General features: G+C 52.2%; 2 protein-coding genes and 1 pseudogene across 2 annotated transcripts; 2 read left to right on the plus strand and 1 right to left on the minus strand.

Moving 5' to 3' along the window:
* The first annotated feature begins 13 nt into the window (after positions 1-13).
* Positions 14-8,646, plus strand: EIF3I (eukaryotic translation initiation factor 3 subunit I). Its single transcript, XM_070404625.1, has 11 exons — positions 14-103; positions 198-290; positions 3,349-3,436; positions 3,729-3,794; positions 4,632-4,781; positions 4,864-4,991; positions 7,020-7,130; positions 7,251-7,340; positions 7,660-7,733; positions 8,233-8,325; positions 8,468-8,646. The coding sequence occupies exons 1-11, from the start codon at positions 101-103 to the stop codon at positions 8,547-8,549; spliced, it is 978 nt and encodes a 325-aa protein (XP_070260726.1). The 5' UTR covers positions 14-100; the 3' UTR covers positions 8,550-8,646.
* A 250-nt stretch (positions 8,647-8,896) lies between these two features.
* LOC139001568 (myotubularin-related protein 9-like) lies at positions 8,897-11,489 on the minus strand (annotated as a pseudogene).
* A 1,896-nt stretch (positions 11,490-13,385) lies between these two features.
* FAM167B (family with sequence similarity 167 member B) lies at positions 13,386-15,318 on the plus strand. Its single transcript, XM_070403217.1, has 2 exons — positions 13,386-13,843; positions 14,929-15,318. The coding sequence occupies exons 1-2, from the start codon at positions 13,592-13,594 to the stop codon at positions 15,157-15,159; spliced, it is 483 nt and encodes a 160-aa protein (XP_070259318.1). The 5' UTR covers positions 13,386-13,591; the 3' UTR covers positions 15,160-15,318.
* The last annotated feature ends 1,658 nt before the right edge of the window (positions 15,319-16,976 follow it).

Raw genomic sequence — 16,976 nt, forward strand, 5'->3', positions numbered from 1 at the left:
ACTTCCGGGAATGAAAGGGCGGAGACCCATAAACCGGAAGTGGAGCCAAAGCGTCTTCCGGTTCTAGTCACGTTGCTTTTTTCCTGGTGTCACCGCGGGGATGGTGAGTTCCACGGAGTGGGAGATGCTGCCGTGGGGGGCCGGGGCGGGGGCGAGTGCGGATTCTGGGCGCTGACACCCCCGTCCTGTCCCCACAGAAGCCGATCCTGCTGCAGGGCCATGAGCGGTCCATCACGCAGATTAAGTACAACCGCGAGGGCGACCTCCTCTTCACGGTGGCCAAGGACCCTGTGAGCTGCGCCCCGAGGGCTGGCGGGCGGGACCTTCTGAGGGGGCCGGGAGGGGCGCGGTCATTTCGCCTGGGTGATGGGTGGACACGCCAGTTCTGCCGCGAGCGGGGATCCGAAGAGAACCCCGTTCTAAGAAGTAGGGAACGACCGGCCCATTCTACCGGGAAAGGTGGGCTAGAACTCAATCAATGGTTGGTGGAAGGAGAGCGTAGCTGGAGGAAGCAAAGCCAGAGACCCGTGGTGGAAGGGGCGGGACGAGGAGGCAGTTCTTCCAGGGACCGGGAGGAGACCCTTCTGGGGAAGAACTGAACTGTGCTGCCAGGATAGGGAAGCCACTTGTAGAGGGGAGGGCGGATCCTTGGGCAGCGAGGGACACCTGGGACTTAATGGAGGCGTCCCTGGTCTTATTTCAGTCAGGTCTCTGGGCCCGGGCCTGCCCAGAAGAATGCAAACAGCCCCTCACACGACTGCCTTTTATGAAGTAGTTCATGAAGGCCGGGCCCGGAGCAGGCCTGCCCTCAGGCTGGCCTAGACTGTAGGAAAGATTTCGCCACACGAGACCAGATGGGTTTGAGAATATGTTTGTTCATGCTGGGGGCAGCGAAGCAAAAGAAGAAATTAGGGTAGAAGAAACAACAGGGGAGAGCCTAGGTGGTGCTCTGCTTTGGCTTTCTAGCTATGTTCCAGGAAAGAAGTGAGCCAAGGCAGGCTGCTGCTCGCTCACTAGAAAGTGGGAGGAAAGGGGGGCCTTGGAGATAGCATCAGGGGGTGAGCCGCTGCCCACTGAGCTTCTGGCTGCTAGTCTCCTGGGGACCCTTAGAAATTAAAAGTTCAGCCGGGTCGTGGTGGCTCAGTGGTTGAGCATCCACTGATCGACCAGGAGGTCTCGGGTTTGATGCCCTGTCAGGGCTCATGCTGGGGTTGGGGGCTCTATCCCCAGTGGGGCGTTCAGGAGGCAGCCCATGGATGTTTGTCTCTCGTGATGTTTCTATCTCTCTATCCCTCTCCCTTCCTCTCTCTCTAAAATCAATAACAACATTTTTTAAAAAAAGAAATAAAAAGTTCATGCCCAGGAAGAGACATGGGTGTGCTCCAGAGCAAGTCCCCATTGAGTCTTTGTCCTGAGTGCTTTTTATGTTCTGAGGGTGAGGATCTTAGGGGAGGGTTTCTGTTAGGTTTAATGTAAGGTTTAATCTGAGATGTAAAATTTAATCTGACCAAAGCCAATAAATTGACCAAGACAAGCAGGGTAAGAGCGAAATATCGAGTTTATTGGAAGCTCTCGGGTGAGGTCCCACGGTCTGGGGGTGCAGGCCGGGGGAGTCACACCCGCCTATGCCTGGCAGAGATTTTTTATGCTGCTGTTGGACCAATCAGGTTTATCTGAGGTAGCTTGTGGCGGGTGATTGATGAGCGGGAAGTTGGTGCAGCTGCACCCTGGCCATCTTGAAAAGTCTCCGGTGGTTATTTAGTGGCCATCAGCACAACAGGATGCTCTGGTGGGTCCCAGGATGGCAGCTATTGTCCAGCAGGATGTGGCTCGGCAGTTCTGGGTTGTTTTGTCCAACTCAGCTGGTGGGATCAGGAAAGACCCTATTTTCCCAGCCCCAGACCTTACAGTTTCAGTAGAATATTCATCAGCTTTCCAGGTGCATTTTTAATATGCTGATACATTAAACTGAGTGTAGAGGGGAGTTTTGGGTTATTGGTCTGTTTAACTTTTATCTTACCTCTATCTGGCTTTAATGGGATTTTTGTTACTTGTTCCCCAACCTCCTCTGTCTTTGGGGTTAGCTGGCACAAATGGCATTAATTGGGCCTTTGTTCTCTATTTCTCCAGGCTATGTGTTTTAAGCTATTGTATGTAATTGAAGCTATGTATTTTCTGGTTGGGGAGGAGAGGTAGAAACCATTAGCTCTCAGGTGTCCTTGGTTAGGTAAGATAAGGTCTTGCAATCACAAGCTGGCTGTAAGCTGCCCAAGCTGTTGGGCCTTGTTTAACTTTCTTGTCTCAGTTCCCCCATTCCACTTGCCCAAGAATTTCCTTAGCTTCTTACTATCCTACCCCGGTACCTCCATATGGAGAAAGTGAATAGTAGTGGCTAATCCTGGGGCCTCTGAAGCCAAACAGACTTGATTTGAATCCTAACTCCTGCATCCACCAGCAGTGTGACTTTGAGGATGTCATTTAACCTTTCTAAACTTCAAGTTTCCCTTTACGTAAAATATGGGTACTAGTAGCCCCTCCCTGGTGGGGTTGTCTTTAGAATTAAATGAGATCATTCAAGTAAACACTGAAGCACAGAACCTGATGCTAATGAGTGCCTCTTGAATGTTAGCCACTTTGATTCTAAATTCCTTAGACATCATTTTATTGGAATAGCCTCACAACTATCCTTTGAAGAAGGCATTATTGTCATGGCCATTTTACAGATGGGAAAACTGAAGTTCAGAGAGGAGAAACGCTGTATTTGAGAGAATACAGTGAGATAGTGGCAGAGCAGGGATTGAAACGCAGGTTTCACTACTACCAGCAGCTCTCACTTGGACCAAACACCAAAGCTCCTGTTTTTCTTTTTTTTTTTTAATATATTTCTTGATTGATTTCAGAGAGGAAGGGAGAGGGAGAGAGAGATAGAAACACCAATGATGAGAGAGAATCATTGATCGGCTGCCTCCTGCACACTCCCCACTGGTGATCGAGCCCGCAACCCAGGCATGTGCCCTTGGCCGGAATCGAACCCGGGACCCTTCAGTCCCCAGGCTGACGCTCTATCCACTGAGCCAAGCCGGCTAGGGCAAAGCTGTTTTTCTTCGAGGGTTTAGGAGTCTGGGGGAGGGCTGGAAGCCTCCTGACTCCCCTGCCACTTACCTTCCGGGAGGAGGAGAATCCAGGAGTTGATCTTTTTGCCAGCAATCTGCCAGTTCCCAAGAGATGAGCAGGAGAGGGCCAAATCTGACCTGGCTAGAGGCTGCTCAGGGTTCCTGGGGCAAAATAGGAAGCCATCACTCTGCCTGAGTGTGTGCTATCCTGACACATTATCTTTGGCTCCTCCAGATTGTCAATGTGTGGTACTCTGTGAATGGGGAGAGGCTGGGCACCTACACGGGCCATACTGGAGCTGTGTGGTGTGTAGACGCTGACTGTATCCTTGTCTTTGCTCTGAGTTTATTTCCCAGAGTCTGCCAGCAATAGAGAGGCTATTGAATTGGAGCTGGGAATTTGGGGTACAATTGTGGGTCTCGAGAATAATGCCTGCCTCCTATTCCCCGGTCTGTTCACTGGTTGGGGGAACATTTAGGACAAATTCCATTTCTAGTTGAGAAGGTTAGAGTGCTCTGAGGTAAGAGAGGAAGAAGGGCTCTCTAGAGCTGAACAGGGAAGTGATTGAGTTGGGCTCAGGTGAACTTGGTCATGTTTCTTAACACCTTCTTCAGGGGACACCAAGCATGTCCTCACCGGCTCAGCTGACAACAGCTGTCGTCTCTGGGACTGTGAAACAGGTAAGTCTGGATCATTCACTTTTTAGCAAATAGTGAGGACCTACAGTGTACTGTTTAAGCAAACGAGTTCGGGGTGGCGGGGAGAGGGGAGAATGGAAGGGGGGCAACTGACTGCCTGGAATAGGATGGGAGCAGCTTAGGAAGATCTCCCAAGGCAAATGTCAAATGAACAGACACTTAAAGGATGAGAAAGAGTTCATCACTTTGACACGTGCAGGAATAAAAGCATGACAAGGGTCATGTCCAAGTAAACTGATCTAGTGGAGTTCCTGCTTCTTGGAGACTGAAATAAGACAGTGGAGCAGATGGGGCAGAGTAGGACCAGAACAGGCCTTGAATGCCAAACTTAGGAGCTTAGCTTTGTTCTGTAAGACTTGGCATGCTGAGGAGGTCCCTGAGCAGGGAAGAGTGGTCTGGGGTAACTTTTAGCAAGCTCAGGTAGCAGCGGGGAATCTTGGAAGAACTGAGACTAAAGATGAGATGCTATTAAGCTCCTTGGTCTAGTAAGTATTTACTGGGCACCCAGTTCTGTGCCAGTTCGCTGGGCACTGGTGACATGCAGAGAAATTAGGTCTTTGCTGTGGAGGAGCGCATTCTGAGGAGGAGACAGGTGTCTTGCACTCCACTATAGAGCAGTGCCTCGTGAGCAGGATGTCTGAGGAAAGACTATGGGGAAAAAGTTGAGACTTGAGCCAAAGCATAGCAGTGAGGAAGAGGAGGATGGTGGGTTAGAGCCACTAGAGCAGGAGAAACAGTGAGAAATGATGATAGGCAGGGGTAGTCTCCTCCCTGTTATGGCAATAGGCAAGGGGTGGCTCAGGCTCTGTCTGTCCCCAGGGAAGCAGTTAGCTCTACTCAAGACCAATTCAGCTGTCCGGACCTGTGGCTTTGACTTTGGAGGCAATATCATCATGTTCTCCACGGACAAGCAGATGGGCTACCAGTGCTTTGTGAGCTTCTTTGACCTGCGGGATCCGAGCCAGATTGGTAAGGACGGGGCCTAGGCTTGGGGTTGAGGTGAAGGGTGCAACTCCAAAGCCCACGGCCTGACATCTGCTGCCCCACACAGACAGCAATGAGCCCTACATGAAGATCCCTTGCAATGACTCCAAGATCACCAGTGCCGTTTGGGGACCCCTAGGGGAGTGCATCATTGCGGGCCATGAGAGTGGAGAGCTCAACCAGTACAGTGCCAAGGTAAGTGGCTGGCTGGGGCCCGTGCCCACCAGAATGATTCCCTACAAGAGGCAGGATTGCACAGTGGTTAAGAATGAGGGTTGGACTTAAATACAGACTTTACCCATTTGAGCTGTGCGATCTTGGGTAAGTTACATAACTTCCTTGAGCCTGTTTATCATAAAATGTTTCAAGAATCTAATAATATTAGGTATTTGAAAAACTTGTTACTTAGTTCTCAGGATCTATTAATAATGATCACAACTAAGTATTTTATTGCTATCTCTGAGTTTCAGGGCCCTGCCCCAGGGGAGACAGACTGGCAAACAGCCAGCACAAGTCAGATTGTGAGGTATGCCACCATAGAGGTTTCAGTCAAATGCAGAAAACGCCCTCTGTCAGAGGAGGTGGCACAAACATTAAGTAACGGAGAACAAATGGAGCGTCACACAGGAAGAGAAGTACATTCTGGGCAAAAGGAGTAGCAGACACAGGCACAGAATGAAGGGAGTGTATGGATTCTTCAGGAAATGGAGTCTGGTATCACTGGAATGTGGTATTGGGAAGGTGGACAGAGTTTCCTTTATTTAATTTAATTTTTTTGTTAGGGACTAGATTTGAGCATCAGGAATTAAGGTGTGATTTTCCGTTAGAGAGTGGGATATCTTTAAATGGTTAGTGATGATCAGAGTTCCTCTTTAAAAAGCTTTTGTAGGCTACAGTTTGGAGAATGGACCTGAACTAAGCAATAGCCATGAAGATATGGGGTACTCAACGGTCAAGAGATAGTTAAGGGTGACTGATGAGGATGAAATGGGTTGGGGGAAGAAAAGATAAAGCCCAAACTATCTGAGATTTCTGATTCAGGTACTTCCATTCCTGGTGAATGCTGGAATGTAATGCCATAAAGGTTAGTCAGTCACTCAGCAGGCACTGACTGTGGTCCACTAGGCACCAGGCCTACCTGCAGGAAGGAAACTGGAACCCAGGTCAAAGGCATAAATGATGCTTGATGCTGGCAAAAGTGGAACTGATCTGTGCCCCGAGGTAGGCCAGATTGTAACACTGATGTATGTTTCCCAAAATGTAGGAGACAGATACATCCCTATGATGTGCCCAAATTGATGGATGAGACAAAAATATATTCTTCCCTCAGAATAGATAAAAATAATTAAGGAAATGAATATTTTTTGAGGATCTGCTCTGTGTGAGGCACAATGCTTAAGGCCTTCCAGTCATCTAACAAATGTTTACAGGACATGTGACAGGCGCCTGTCACAACAAAGTCCACTAAATCATAGTCCCAATATCCTTACAGTGACCCTGAGCAGCGGGCTTTTAGCACCCTTGTTTTCTAGATAGAGAAACTGAGGCACAGAGAAGTACATTTAAGGATAGATTCAACTCTGCTCTTTGTACTGCCACAGTCTAGCAGGTTGTGGGAAGGGAAAACAGATGAAATGGCCCCTTGAGAAGACGTAAGAGAAGGCAGACAGGGCAGTCCTCGTGGACTGTAACCCAGCCCCTGGCAGGGGAAAGGGATAAGCTGGGGCTCTCTGCCTCGTATTATTTGCCTGATCTCCCAGTCATACCACCTCTCTGAACTTAGTGTATTCCTTTTAAAATTTCCGTTAAAGTATCCACTTCATAGGATTGTTGTGAGGATTAAATGAAGGAAGATGTTGGTAAGTGCTTGGGACAGTGCCTGGCAATTAGTAGCTGTACAATAACTATGTTGAAAAAAAGGGACAGATGGGAACTGCTCTACCATTATAATGTGATGATTAGCTAATAGGTCCATGGATTTGTCGCCATAAGCATGTGTTTTCCTAGATGGACTAGCAGTGTTTATGAAACTTGTACACATGGGCCAGGTGAGGATGTAGGCTTGGGCTTGGGAGAGGGAGTAAATGTTGATTCAGAGGTACGAAGGCAGTCCCAACCGAGACCTGTGGTCCCCTTGATGGGACAGGAAGCAGTGTAAATCCTGGCTGAGTAATGGGGCTAGTGGGGCTGGGTCTGGTCAGGCTCACTCTTTTTCCTTCCCAGTCTGGAGAGGTGTTGGTGAATGTTAAGGAGCACTCCCGGCAGATCAATGACATCCAGTTATCCAGGGACATGACCATGTTTGTCACTGCATCCAAAGACAACACAGCCAAGGTGAGCCTGGGCAAGGGGTCTGGCAGAGCTCAACTTGCCCAACTTCCCCCAGGAAGTCTCCTTTTACAGATTCTACCCCCCTTCTCCATCCCCCCACCCCCCCCCCCCTTCTCTCTCCAGCTCTTTGACTCCACAACCCTTGAACATCAGAAGACTTTCCGGACAGAACGTCCCGTCAACTCGGCTGCCCTCTCTCCTAACTATGACCATGTAAGGGAATCCCATCTACGCTTCCTGCTAAAGCCTCAGAATGCTTCCAGGATCTAGATGTTTGTCTCGCAGTTAAGATAGAATTCTGGGGGGAAGTAGTGTCAGGCAGAAAGGTGATTCCCAGAGCATCAACAGGACTGAACAATTGAGATGCCCCACGGATGGGGGAGGGGGTGGCTAAAGTACCAAATCTCTTTGTCCCTGCCCTTAGTATCCTCCTATCTGATGTGGGAGATACTAAGTTTATGGAGTGGGGAGGAAAACAGCAAACGGGCTTGCCTGTCCTTTGGGCCTTTGTAGAATTTCTTCTTCTCTTCAGGTGGTGCTGGGCGGTGGTCAGGAAGCCATGGATGTAACCACCACCTCCACCAGGATTGGCAAGTTCGAGGCCAGGTAAAGGTGGAGGGAGCTCTTCCGCATGGAAATCCCATGGGGTATCCTTCATAATGGACACAAACCGAGTAACAAAGGAGACTGCCCTTATTTCTTTAGTTGTTAGAAAGTGCAGCCAGATTTGTGGCCCTCCTGTGACAAGTGTGTAATGCAGCAGTTAAGAGCATGAACTCTTAGGTTCAGTCTGATACCCTAGACACATTATTATATTTCTCTGTTCCTAGTTATCCTCTGCTATGCAATGGGGACAGTGACAGTATACTTCTCTCATAAAATGATGCAGATTAAATAAGTGAGTTAATGCACTGCCCAGCACATGGTAAGGAAGAGTTAGCTGTGTGGGCCTAATCTTCTCTTAACTTAATGTTGTTCACATTCACTTCTCCTTGTCCCGGTTTCCCCACTTTATAGTTTGTGTTGGGGGTGATACCTCCAGAGTGTTTTGGAAGGAGATGGAGAGTGAATAAACTGCCCCTTCTCACCACCCTTTTTCCTCCAGGTTCTTCCATTTGGCATTTGAAGAAGAGTTTGGAAGAGTCAAGGGTCACTTTGGACCTATCAACAGTGTTGCCTTCCATCCTGATGGCAAGAGGTAGGGCCAGTGAAGGGAGCTGAGCTCAGCTCGGGCCTGGTCCCTGCCCCACAGGCCCACTCCGTGCCCCTTTCCCAAGCCCTGCCTCACAGGCCTGCCTCCCCAGAGCAGGATCTGACCAGTCCCGGTTCTCTCTTTCCAGCTACAGCAGTGGTGGTGAAGATGGTTATGTCCGCATCCACTACTTCGACCCACAGTACTTTGAATTTGAGTTTGAAGCTTAAGAAGCTGCGTCTCCATCCTGGCCAGGGAAAAGTTTCTGGTTTAGGGCTCACAGAAAGTTTTGGACTCTGAGAAATAATAAATTAGTTTGGAAATAAATGGATTCTGGTCAGATATTTTATGGGGTTTAATAATTTTCCCTTCTCAGTGTGACATCCCAGTGAGCTGCTATCCTAGCAAGGAGACCTTAATTATTTGGACCTCCCTACACTTTCTTTGGACACTTCAAACCTGGAAGTTCAGTATTATGAGCTAGGCTGGTTGCAGGCACCTTCATCCAAGGTCCAAAGGTGCTGTGGGCCTGGAGAGGTCTCAGGAACATTGCAGCCACTCTAGGAGATGCCAGCACTTAGGGCTGGGGCTCAGAGGCTGAAACCATTGGCTGAGAGCCTTCTGTCTTCTCATCTGTCACTATTTGCCACACCTCCCATGCTACCTCTGAAGGCTCAAGTGGGGGGTCTAGCGCAGAAATAGGCCTGAGGAAGAGAAGGACAAGTAAGGAAGTTAAGCAGTGCCCATCCGGTTTGGTTTGGCTCAGTGGATAGAGCGTTGGCCTGGGAACCGCAGGGTCCTGAGTTCAATTCCAGTCAAGGGCATGCACCTCAGTTGTAGGATCCTCTCTGGCCTGATCCCTGGTCAGGGCTCATGCAGGAGGCAACCAATCAATGTATTTCTCTCACATCAATCTTTTTCTCTGTCTTTCCCTATCTCTTCCACTCTAAAAATCAGTGGAAAATATCCTCGGGTGAGGATTTAAAATATATATATAAATATATATATGAATAAACAGAGTTTTGTATTCTGGATAGGAGAGCAGTGCATCCTCCTCAAAGCACAAAAACTCACTTAGGACCTCCTCTTGGTACTACCATCATCTGGAGACAGAGGAAATAGATATAGCTGGGCAGGGGGCTGGGACCTATATTGAGGGTGTGTGTGTGTGTGTGTGTGTGTGTGTGTGTGTGAGAGAGAGAGAGGAGGTTGTTCCTGGGAGGCAATTTTCAGTGTAATGTAAAGCAGTGCTTTTTCTTTCCAGGAGATGGGACCTCCAGGGTGTCATGAACTCTCAGTGGGAGGGTGCAAGTGGGGATGCCTATCTGGTGGCATGGCTACCAGGAAAGGCTTAACATCCTCAAGGTTTCTGTAAGGTACCTCTTTCCCTTTTCAACCAGGAAGAGGCTTGCAGGAGAGCCTAGGAAGCCCCTTACCTCTCCAGGGGCCAGTGCAGCCGTTTCCAGCCAGGGTAGGTGGCCTTGGATTTAGTGCCGCCACCAGTCCTGCGGGCCTGTTTGGCGGTCTAGGCCGAGCAAGTATCCACGATGATGCCCTGGGCCCCAGGTAGAGCCCCAGCCAGCACAGCTCGCAGTAGCTCCTCCTCAGCGCAGCGCCGCTTCTAGGGGCCGGTCAGGGGCTGGCTGGATGGTAGCAGCACCTGCAGACAGGGACTGGGCTCCGGGAAGCCGTACCCACCAGCCCTGGCTCACGAACTTCGCTCAGAGCCCCTGGGCGAGTCTACACTGGAGCGGCTCAGAGCGAGCAGGAGCCTGCCGAGCGGAATTCGCAAGCCTCGGACCCGGGTCTGAGTTGCTTGTGGTGGGACAGGGAGGGGCCCGATAAGTAGACCTTGTGCAGGTCCTGTGTTGGCAAAAGAGGGACTAGATTCAGAGGCCCGGACCGACCAGGGGGCGGGGCCACGGAGCTCAGACCCCGAAACCCGGGAGAGGCAGGGCCCGAGTGGAGGAAGGCTGGGCGGGCGAGGCCAGTTGGAGGCAGGACCCGGCGGGGCCAGAAAAGCCTGGAGCCAGGGCAGCGGCGGGGCAGCGAACTGGCCCGGCCAAAGCAGGAAAGGGCCCAATAGGGACGCGGTTGGTCCTAGTGGCGGGGTCTGGGGCGGGGCGCACAGTTCCGCTGGGAGCGTGGTGGTAGCTGAGCCCAGGTTAGCGGCCACCAGGGCGGAAGCGGGCGCTGAGCGCTACGGCCTCGTTGGCCGCAGCACGAGGCACGATCACGGCGCGGGGGTAACTGGGCACAAGCTGAAGTCCTTGTTCATCCCGCTCAGCCTCCACGCGTCGGTCTGCAGCGCAGGGAGGGGCGAAGACGTGCTCTAGAGTGTCCAGTGAGTGCCATGTCCCCGCGCCCCTCCCAGGCCCGGCGCGTCCACATCCCGAGGCGGGTGGAAGCGCCAGGCGGCGCCCAGTCTCAAGCCCTTGGGACGGTGGAAGAACAGATAGGAGGTGATGACCGATTCCAGGGAGGACAGCGCCTGGAGTAGAAGGCAGGGAATCTGGGAAGGGTGGGATCATCCCACCCACACCTTCCGGCCCCTCGGGTCCGCAGCTCCCGCCTCTCCAAGTACTTCCTAGCCATTAGCTGTGCCCCGAGATAACACTGGCTGCTGAATGCTCTTGCTCAGCAACCCCTTTTTACTACCATGGTTACGGGACAGGGATAGCGTAAGTGCCCCGGGTGCACCGCGGCGTACCTCGACGGAGCGGGCTATGTCCAGCGTCGCGTCCACGCCCTCTATGTCCAGCTGTAGCGCGCGCAGGTCCTTACAGCGCAGCGTGATGGTGCCAGAGTCACCCGCGACCCTGGGGATGAACGCGTTTAGGCTAAGTGTACCCCGCCCCCCATCAGGGGAGGAGAAAGCAGTTATAGGATTGGACGTAATGCACCAGCTCCAACTGCACTTGCTCTTTCCCCTCACTCCGCGGAACCGCGAAGTCCCCAACTCCAGGGTCGCCCCGCCAAGCTCACCGCTTCTCGATGGAGTCAACACTACGCAACGGCAGCAGCCAGAGGCCCAGAGTCGCCTGGGGCCCTGGAGACAGCAGCAGGTGGTGGCCGGCAATGCACAGCGTGCCACGCAGTGGGGCCGCCTCCTGGCCCAGCAAGAGCTCGGCGTGGGCCCTGCTGGTGCGGATCAACTCCTAGAACTCCATTCCTCCGGAGGTGGGCCTGGGGCCCAGCAAAAGGACAGACTCCAGGAGCGTCAGGCGGGGCAAGCTGGGGCGCCACAAGGGACAGGAACTGGCTGGGCAGCTGGCGCCCCGCAGGACAGCCGTTGAGGAGGCCCCTTGGAGGAAGGGTAACACAGTTCCTAAGAACTGTCCCCCTCTTATTGCCAGCACCTCCTAGCGAGGACCCCAGGCAGAACTTGTTAAGGAAATCTCAATCTCACCATCTGTGAAATGGGGAGAATAATCTTGCTTAAACCCTTAGCCTGGTGCTTAATTCGCATGAGGTAATTAATATTTTTGGCTTTTTACTTTATTTTTTACCAATATATTTTTATTGATTTCAGAGAGGAAGGGAGAGAGAGAGAGAAACATCAATGATGAGAGAAAATCATTGATCGGCTGCCTCCTGCACGCCTCCTACTGGGGATTGAGCATAAAACTCCAAATTGAACAGGGACTCCAGTCCTCAGGCTGCGGCTCTATCCACTAAGCCAAACTGGCTAGGGCAATAGTTATGGCTTTTTAGACTGGAATGCTGGCACTCTGGCTGACTTAAAAAAGAAAGAAAAAGGCCATCTCTTCTTCTGGACCCTGGTGGAAGGGGTGGAAAGTGTGGGTGTGAAACTGAGAACTGCCTACTTCCTCCCTTACATCTGAGGTTGGGTCGGGGGAAATCCTTTGGTCTACCTTAAGTGCAAGCAGCTGTGTAACTGGCACCCCTCAGCCACCACAGCTGGATGTCCCTGCCTAAGGACGCCCTCTATGGTGACCACTTCCCCGGAGCCCCATCCCCTATTGCTCCGTTCTTTGCCCATACAATGAGCTGACCTCAATGCTTAGTGTTGTAACCAAAGGATGACTGAGTTCTATTCATAGGGTTTACAGTCTGGCAAGAGTCACACTTCAACTGGTAATTTACACGAGATAACCCGATTTACTGGGGGACTCATCAGCCCATCCATCCAATTATTCTTTTATTTCTCAAACACTGATGCCTATACTGTGTTAAGTACTGATTATTAAGAAGACGAAGATGGACTCCTGCCTTCAAAGGGCCTTCTGGTCCACTAGGTTCCAAGCTTTTGTGTATTCATCAAGCTGTGTATTTTTGATATGAGTTTTTCTCTGTGTGTTACATTTCAATACAAAGTTTAAAAAAGGGAACTGCACCCTAACCGGTTTGGCTCAGTGGATAGAGAGTCAGCCTGTGTGTAGACTGAAGGGTCCTGGGTTCAATTCCCGTCAAGGGCATGTACCTTGGTTGTGGGCACATCCCCAGTAGGGGGTGTGTAGGAGGCAGCTGATCGATGTTTCTAGCTCTCTACCCCTCTTCTTTCCTTGCTGTAAAAAATCAACAAAATATATTTTAAAAAAATAAAAAAGGGAACTGCTTGGGTTGAAGCCCTGGGAAGGGCCGGGAGAGACAGGCCTTGGAGCCCACCCACAGGCGTGCCCCAATCCTGCATGCGGTCTCTGAGAGATTCCCAAGGGAACCTAAAGTTCCTTAAAGCATAGCTTGAAATCAAAGATCTGTCCCAACAGAGAGTCGGTGACTTATCCAACGTCCCACACAACCAGCATCAGAACCCGTCTTCTGACTCCCGGGCCAGGGCTCTGGACACTTCCTTTGCCATGAGTGAGGACAGAGGGCAGCTCGTCAGCTTTCTATCCCCTCCCCACTCCCTTACGTGGGTCTTAGGAAGAGGGCCAAGAAGCTGGTGTTGGTGATGCTTTTCTTATCCTGGAACAACTTCCTTTCTGGGAAACTGGGTGTCTCCTTCTGGGCAAAGACAATAAAATTCATCCAAGGGGCCAAAAGAGCAGGGCTTCTTCTGTCGCCAAACGGATGGGCATCACGTGGCTCCAGGGTTAGCGGTCCTGGAAAATCCCAGCGCTTGCCACTCTGCCTCCCACACCCATCTACTCACTCACCCTCACACACTCAGCCTCCCCGACCCACCTTGAACATTCACCATCACACACTGTTCACCCTCGGCTTCTGCCGCCACTACCTGGGCAATATTACCAGCCTTTCCCTAATCCCAGAGCTGCAGTCTTGCTTTGTCACCCGTCCTAGACCCACCATGTCCCTGAGGCCACTGAAATTCCAGGCAGTGGGTGAAGAAAACGAGGAGGAAGAGAGCCTGGATTCTGTGAAGGTGCTGACGGCAAAGCTGCAGCTGCAAACACGGCGGCCCTCGTATCTGGAGTGGACCGCCCAGGTCCAGAGCCAGACCTGGCGCCAGGCCCGAGCTGGGCCTGGGCCGGGGGAACCTGGGGCCATCTGTGGCTTTGACTCCATGGACTCTGCCCTTGAGTGGCTGCGCCGGGAGCTGGTGAGTCTGGTGGGGTGGACAGCCTTGCAGAGGGCCTTGGGGACGGTTCTCCAAGACCACGGGTGTGGGGTGGGAATGGATCCCGCCTCCAGCAACTGCGCATTCCTGTGGCTGTGTCCTGAGGAGCCAGGACACAGTGTTTTATTCAGGAAGACTTGCTGGAGGATTCCATTCAATCTGCTGACCTTGTGCTTCTGAGGCTAAAGGCACAGAGCCTGCTCTTGGGCCACCAGGTATCTAGATGGGGAGGGCATGGCCTCCCTACTCTGGGAATTGCTGTCAGAATGGGGCACTCTGGAGGCAGAATCTGAGGAGCGAATGTTGAGTAGGTGGCTCTTAATCCAACACGTGTAAATGTAAAGAGGTCCAGGCTCCCAGTTGGAGATTCCACTTAGTTATCTGGGATGGGGCCTGAGGCACCTGTATTTGTTTAATGCTGGGTTCTTCTTTAAATTTTTCTTTTTTATATATATTTTATTGATTTTTTTATAGAAAGGGAGAGAGAGAGAGAGAGAGAGAGAGAGAGAGAGAGAGAGAAACATTCCACAGAGGGTCAAACCAGCAACCTGGGGTATGTGCCCTAACCAGGAATCAAACCCTCCTCCTTTTGGTGTATGGGAGGACGCTCCAAGCAACCCAACCTAGCCACAGTGGCCAGGGCAATGCTGGCTTCTTTTTTTAATTTTTTAAAAAATTTATTGATTTGAGAGAGGGAGAGACAGAAACATCAATGATCAGAGAGAATCATTGATCGGCTGCCTCCTGCACGCCCCCTACTGGGGACCGAGCCTGCAACCTGGGCATGTGCCCTTGGTCGGAATCGAACCTGGGACCCTTTAGTCCACAGGCCGACGCTGTATCCATGAGCCAAACCAGCTAGGGCAATGCTGGCTTCTTAGCTCGATTTTAGAACCGCTCGTGGGGAGCAAGGGCAGAGAGGTGGGGAGGGATTAAACTGGGATGAGAAGGGATGTGGAGGACACAGACAGTGCAAAGACCCAGGGTGTTGGCAGAAAGGGAAGGACGAGCGGGCCGAGAGCGGCTGAGGGCCCAGGCAGCCGGCTGATGCCCCCTCTCGGCTGCAGCGGGAGATGCAGGCTCAGGACCGGCAGCTGGCGGGGCAGCTGCTTCGCCTGCGGGCCCAGTTGCACCGGCTGAAGGTGGATCAAGCCTGTCATCTGCACCAAGAGCTGCTGGACGAGGCTGAGCTGGAGCTGGAACTGGAGCCCGGGGCCGGCCTGGCCCTGGCCCCGCCGCTGCGGCACCTTGGCCTCACACGCATGAACATCAGCGCCCGACGCTTCACACTCTGCTGAGGGGAACCTGCGTGCCTACTGACCACCCGCTACCCTTTCCCCCACCCACTTGGAAGCGAGGTGTGCCCCAGAGGCACCAGCACCTGGCAGGAGAGGGGGTTGGTGGGTACACTCAGATCAGATCTGGGAGCATAAAGCCCAGCATCCTGTTCTTGCTGCTGCCCCAGCTGTGTGGGGGGGGCGGAGGGGGGGGGGAGTTGGGCGGGACGGGGTGGAGAGGGAGTTGGAGAGGGGCGGTAGGAGCTCACATAATAAATACCTTCTCTGCTTCCCATCAAGGTCTCTGCAGTCATTTATTCAGGCCAAGGTCGCTGAGTGTCTTCTGTTGCTGGGACCAGGGATTCATTACAGGAGAGAAGGCCTGGGTTGGGGGTGGACCCGGACTAATGGATCCTGATCTCGCCTACAGCTCTAGCTCTATCTCTCTTACCAAGATCAGACTTGGGAAATAACATATAGTCCTAAATGACCCCCATGGAAGTGACTTGGGTAAATGAGCAGCTGGAGAATGCAGGACCTGCCAGACCTACAAAGCCAGCCCACCATCCATTTCCATCAGACCTTGAGGGGGTCCCTTAACTTCGGAATCTGTTTCTAGTTCTCACTCCACAAGTAGTTGGACCTGTCTTCCGTGCAACAGTGCACAGCAAGCACTCAACAAACGCACATTTCAATGGCTTATCATTACTGTCGCCAGCGCCATTCCTACTGGGCTGAGGCCCAGAGATGGCCTGTGAAGGGAGCTTGGGCTGCAGCCCTGGCTCTGGGCTCTGTGTCACTGTAGTCTGCTGTGTGTTTTCTGTTAACTTTGTCTCTCTCTCAGCCTTTGTTTCTGTTACCCTCTTTGTCTGACTTTCCAACGCAGGCTTCCTCTTCCCCCACCCATTTCCTGTCTCCCCTTCCCTCGGCAGCTGAGGTGCACACACAATCAGCTTCCACCTCACAAACCCCAACAATGCTCTGCGGGCTCCCCTCCCCCAACCGGCTCACTCTGTAGCTCAGGCAGTGGCGGTAGTGACGCATTTATAGTTTCCTCTGAGAGGGGGTCAAGGATCTTGGGCCTCATAAAGGCCACCTAGCGTTTCTCCTAACACTGGTGACCTGGCCCTCTGCCTATGATGGTGCCACCCTCAGTGTGGCCCCAGGTTAACGGGGGATTCTTGGCCTGCTTGTGCTTGAGACAGGGTTCCTGCCTCCTGCCTATAACAGAAAGTGCTGCCAGTCCACTGCCTTCAGCTGGGTGCCCGGGGAAGGGGTGTTTGTTCTGTCTTCCACTGGTTGCAGGAGATGGTGCCCGGCCCCACACCTTTAACAGGGTCTCTGGCCTTGCCTCTACCTGAATTAGAAGTGGTCCACTACTCTCCAACCATAGTGTTGTCCTGCCTGCTTCCTTAAGCAGCTGGCTGTCCAGCATCTGCCTGGAAGAGGAGTGTTCGTTAGCCTACCCTCTGACTATAATAAGCGATGGTCCTGTGCCCAGAGATGATAGGGCTGTTTTCCTGACTGCAATAGCCACGTTAGCCTGACACCTGCCTATAGCATGGGGGTTCTGCTCTCCGCCTGCGGAACAGGGTACTGGACTCTCCTCTGACTCAGAAGTGATGTTGCCTCACACTGTAACGAAAAACTGTGAGAGCAGTGCTTCTTGCCTTTCACTGACAGCTGAGTGTGTGTGCGTCCGCCTGCCCCTGCTCTCTGGGGTTTAAAGGCTGCCCTTGAACCTCTTGTCCGGGTGCACCCTGGAGGACAGGAGGGAGATAACATCAAATATCCTCCCTTCTCCCCCAAGTGTCACCCTCAAGGTGAGGAGAGCTAGG

The sequence above is a fragment of the Myotis yumanensis genome, unplaced genomic scaffold, assembly GCF_028538775.1.
Source record: "Myotis yumanensis isolate MYYU_CA2020_CCGP unplaced genomic scaffold, mMyoYum1.0.hap1 SCAF_2, whole genome shotgun sequence".
NCBI lineage: Eukaryota > Metazoa > Chordata > Mammalia > Chiroptera > Vespertilionidae > Myotis > Myotis yumanensis.

Coding starts and splice junctions, on each gene's coding strand:
- EIF3I (XM_070404625.1), top strand. Junction 4,782..4,863: donor GCGGGATCCGAGCCAGATTG/GTAAGGACGGGG, acceptor TGCCCCACACAG/ACAGCAATGAGCCCTACATG. Junction 7,734..8,232: donor ATTGGCAAGTTCGAGGCCAG/GTAAAGGTGGAG, acceptor TTTTTCCTCCAG/GTTCTTCCATTTGGCATTTG.
- FAM167B (XM_070403217.1), top strand. CDS start 13,592: ATGTCCCTGAGGCCACTGAAATTCCAGGCAGTGGGTGAAGAAAACGAG. Junction 13,844..14,928: donor AGTGGCTGCGCCGGGAGCTG/GTGAGTCTGGTG, acceptor TCTCGGCTGCAG/CGGGAGATGCAGGCTCAGGA.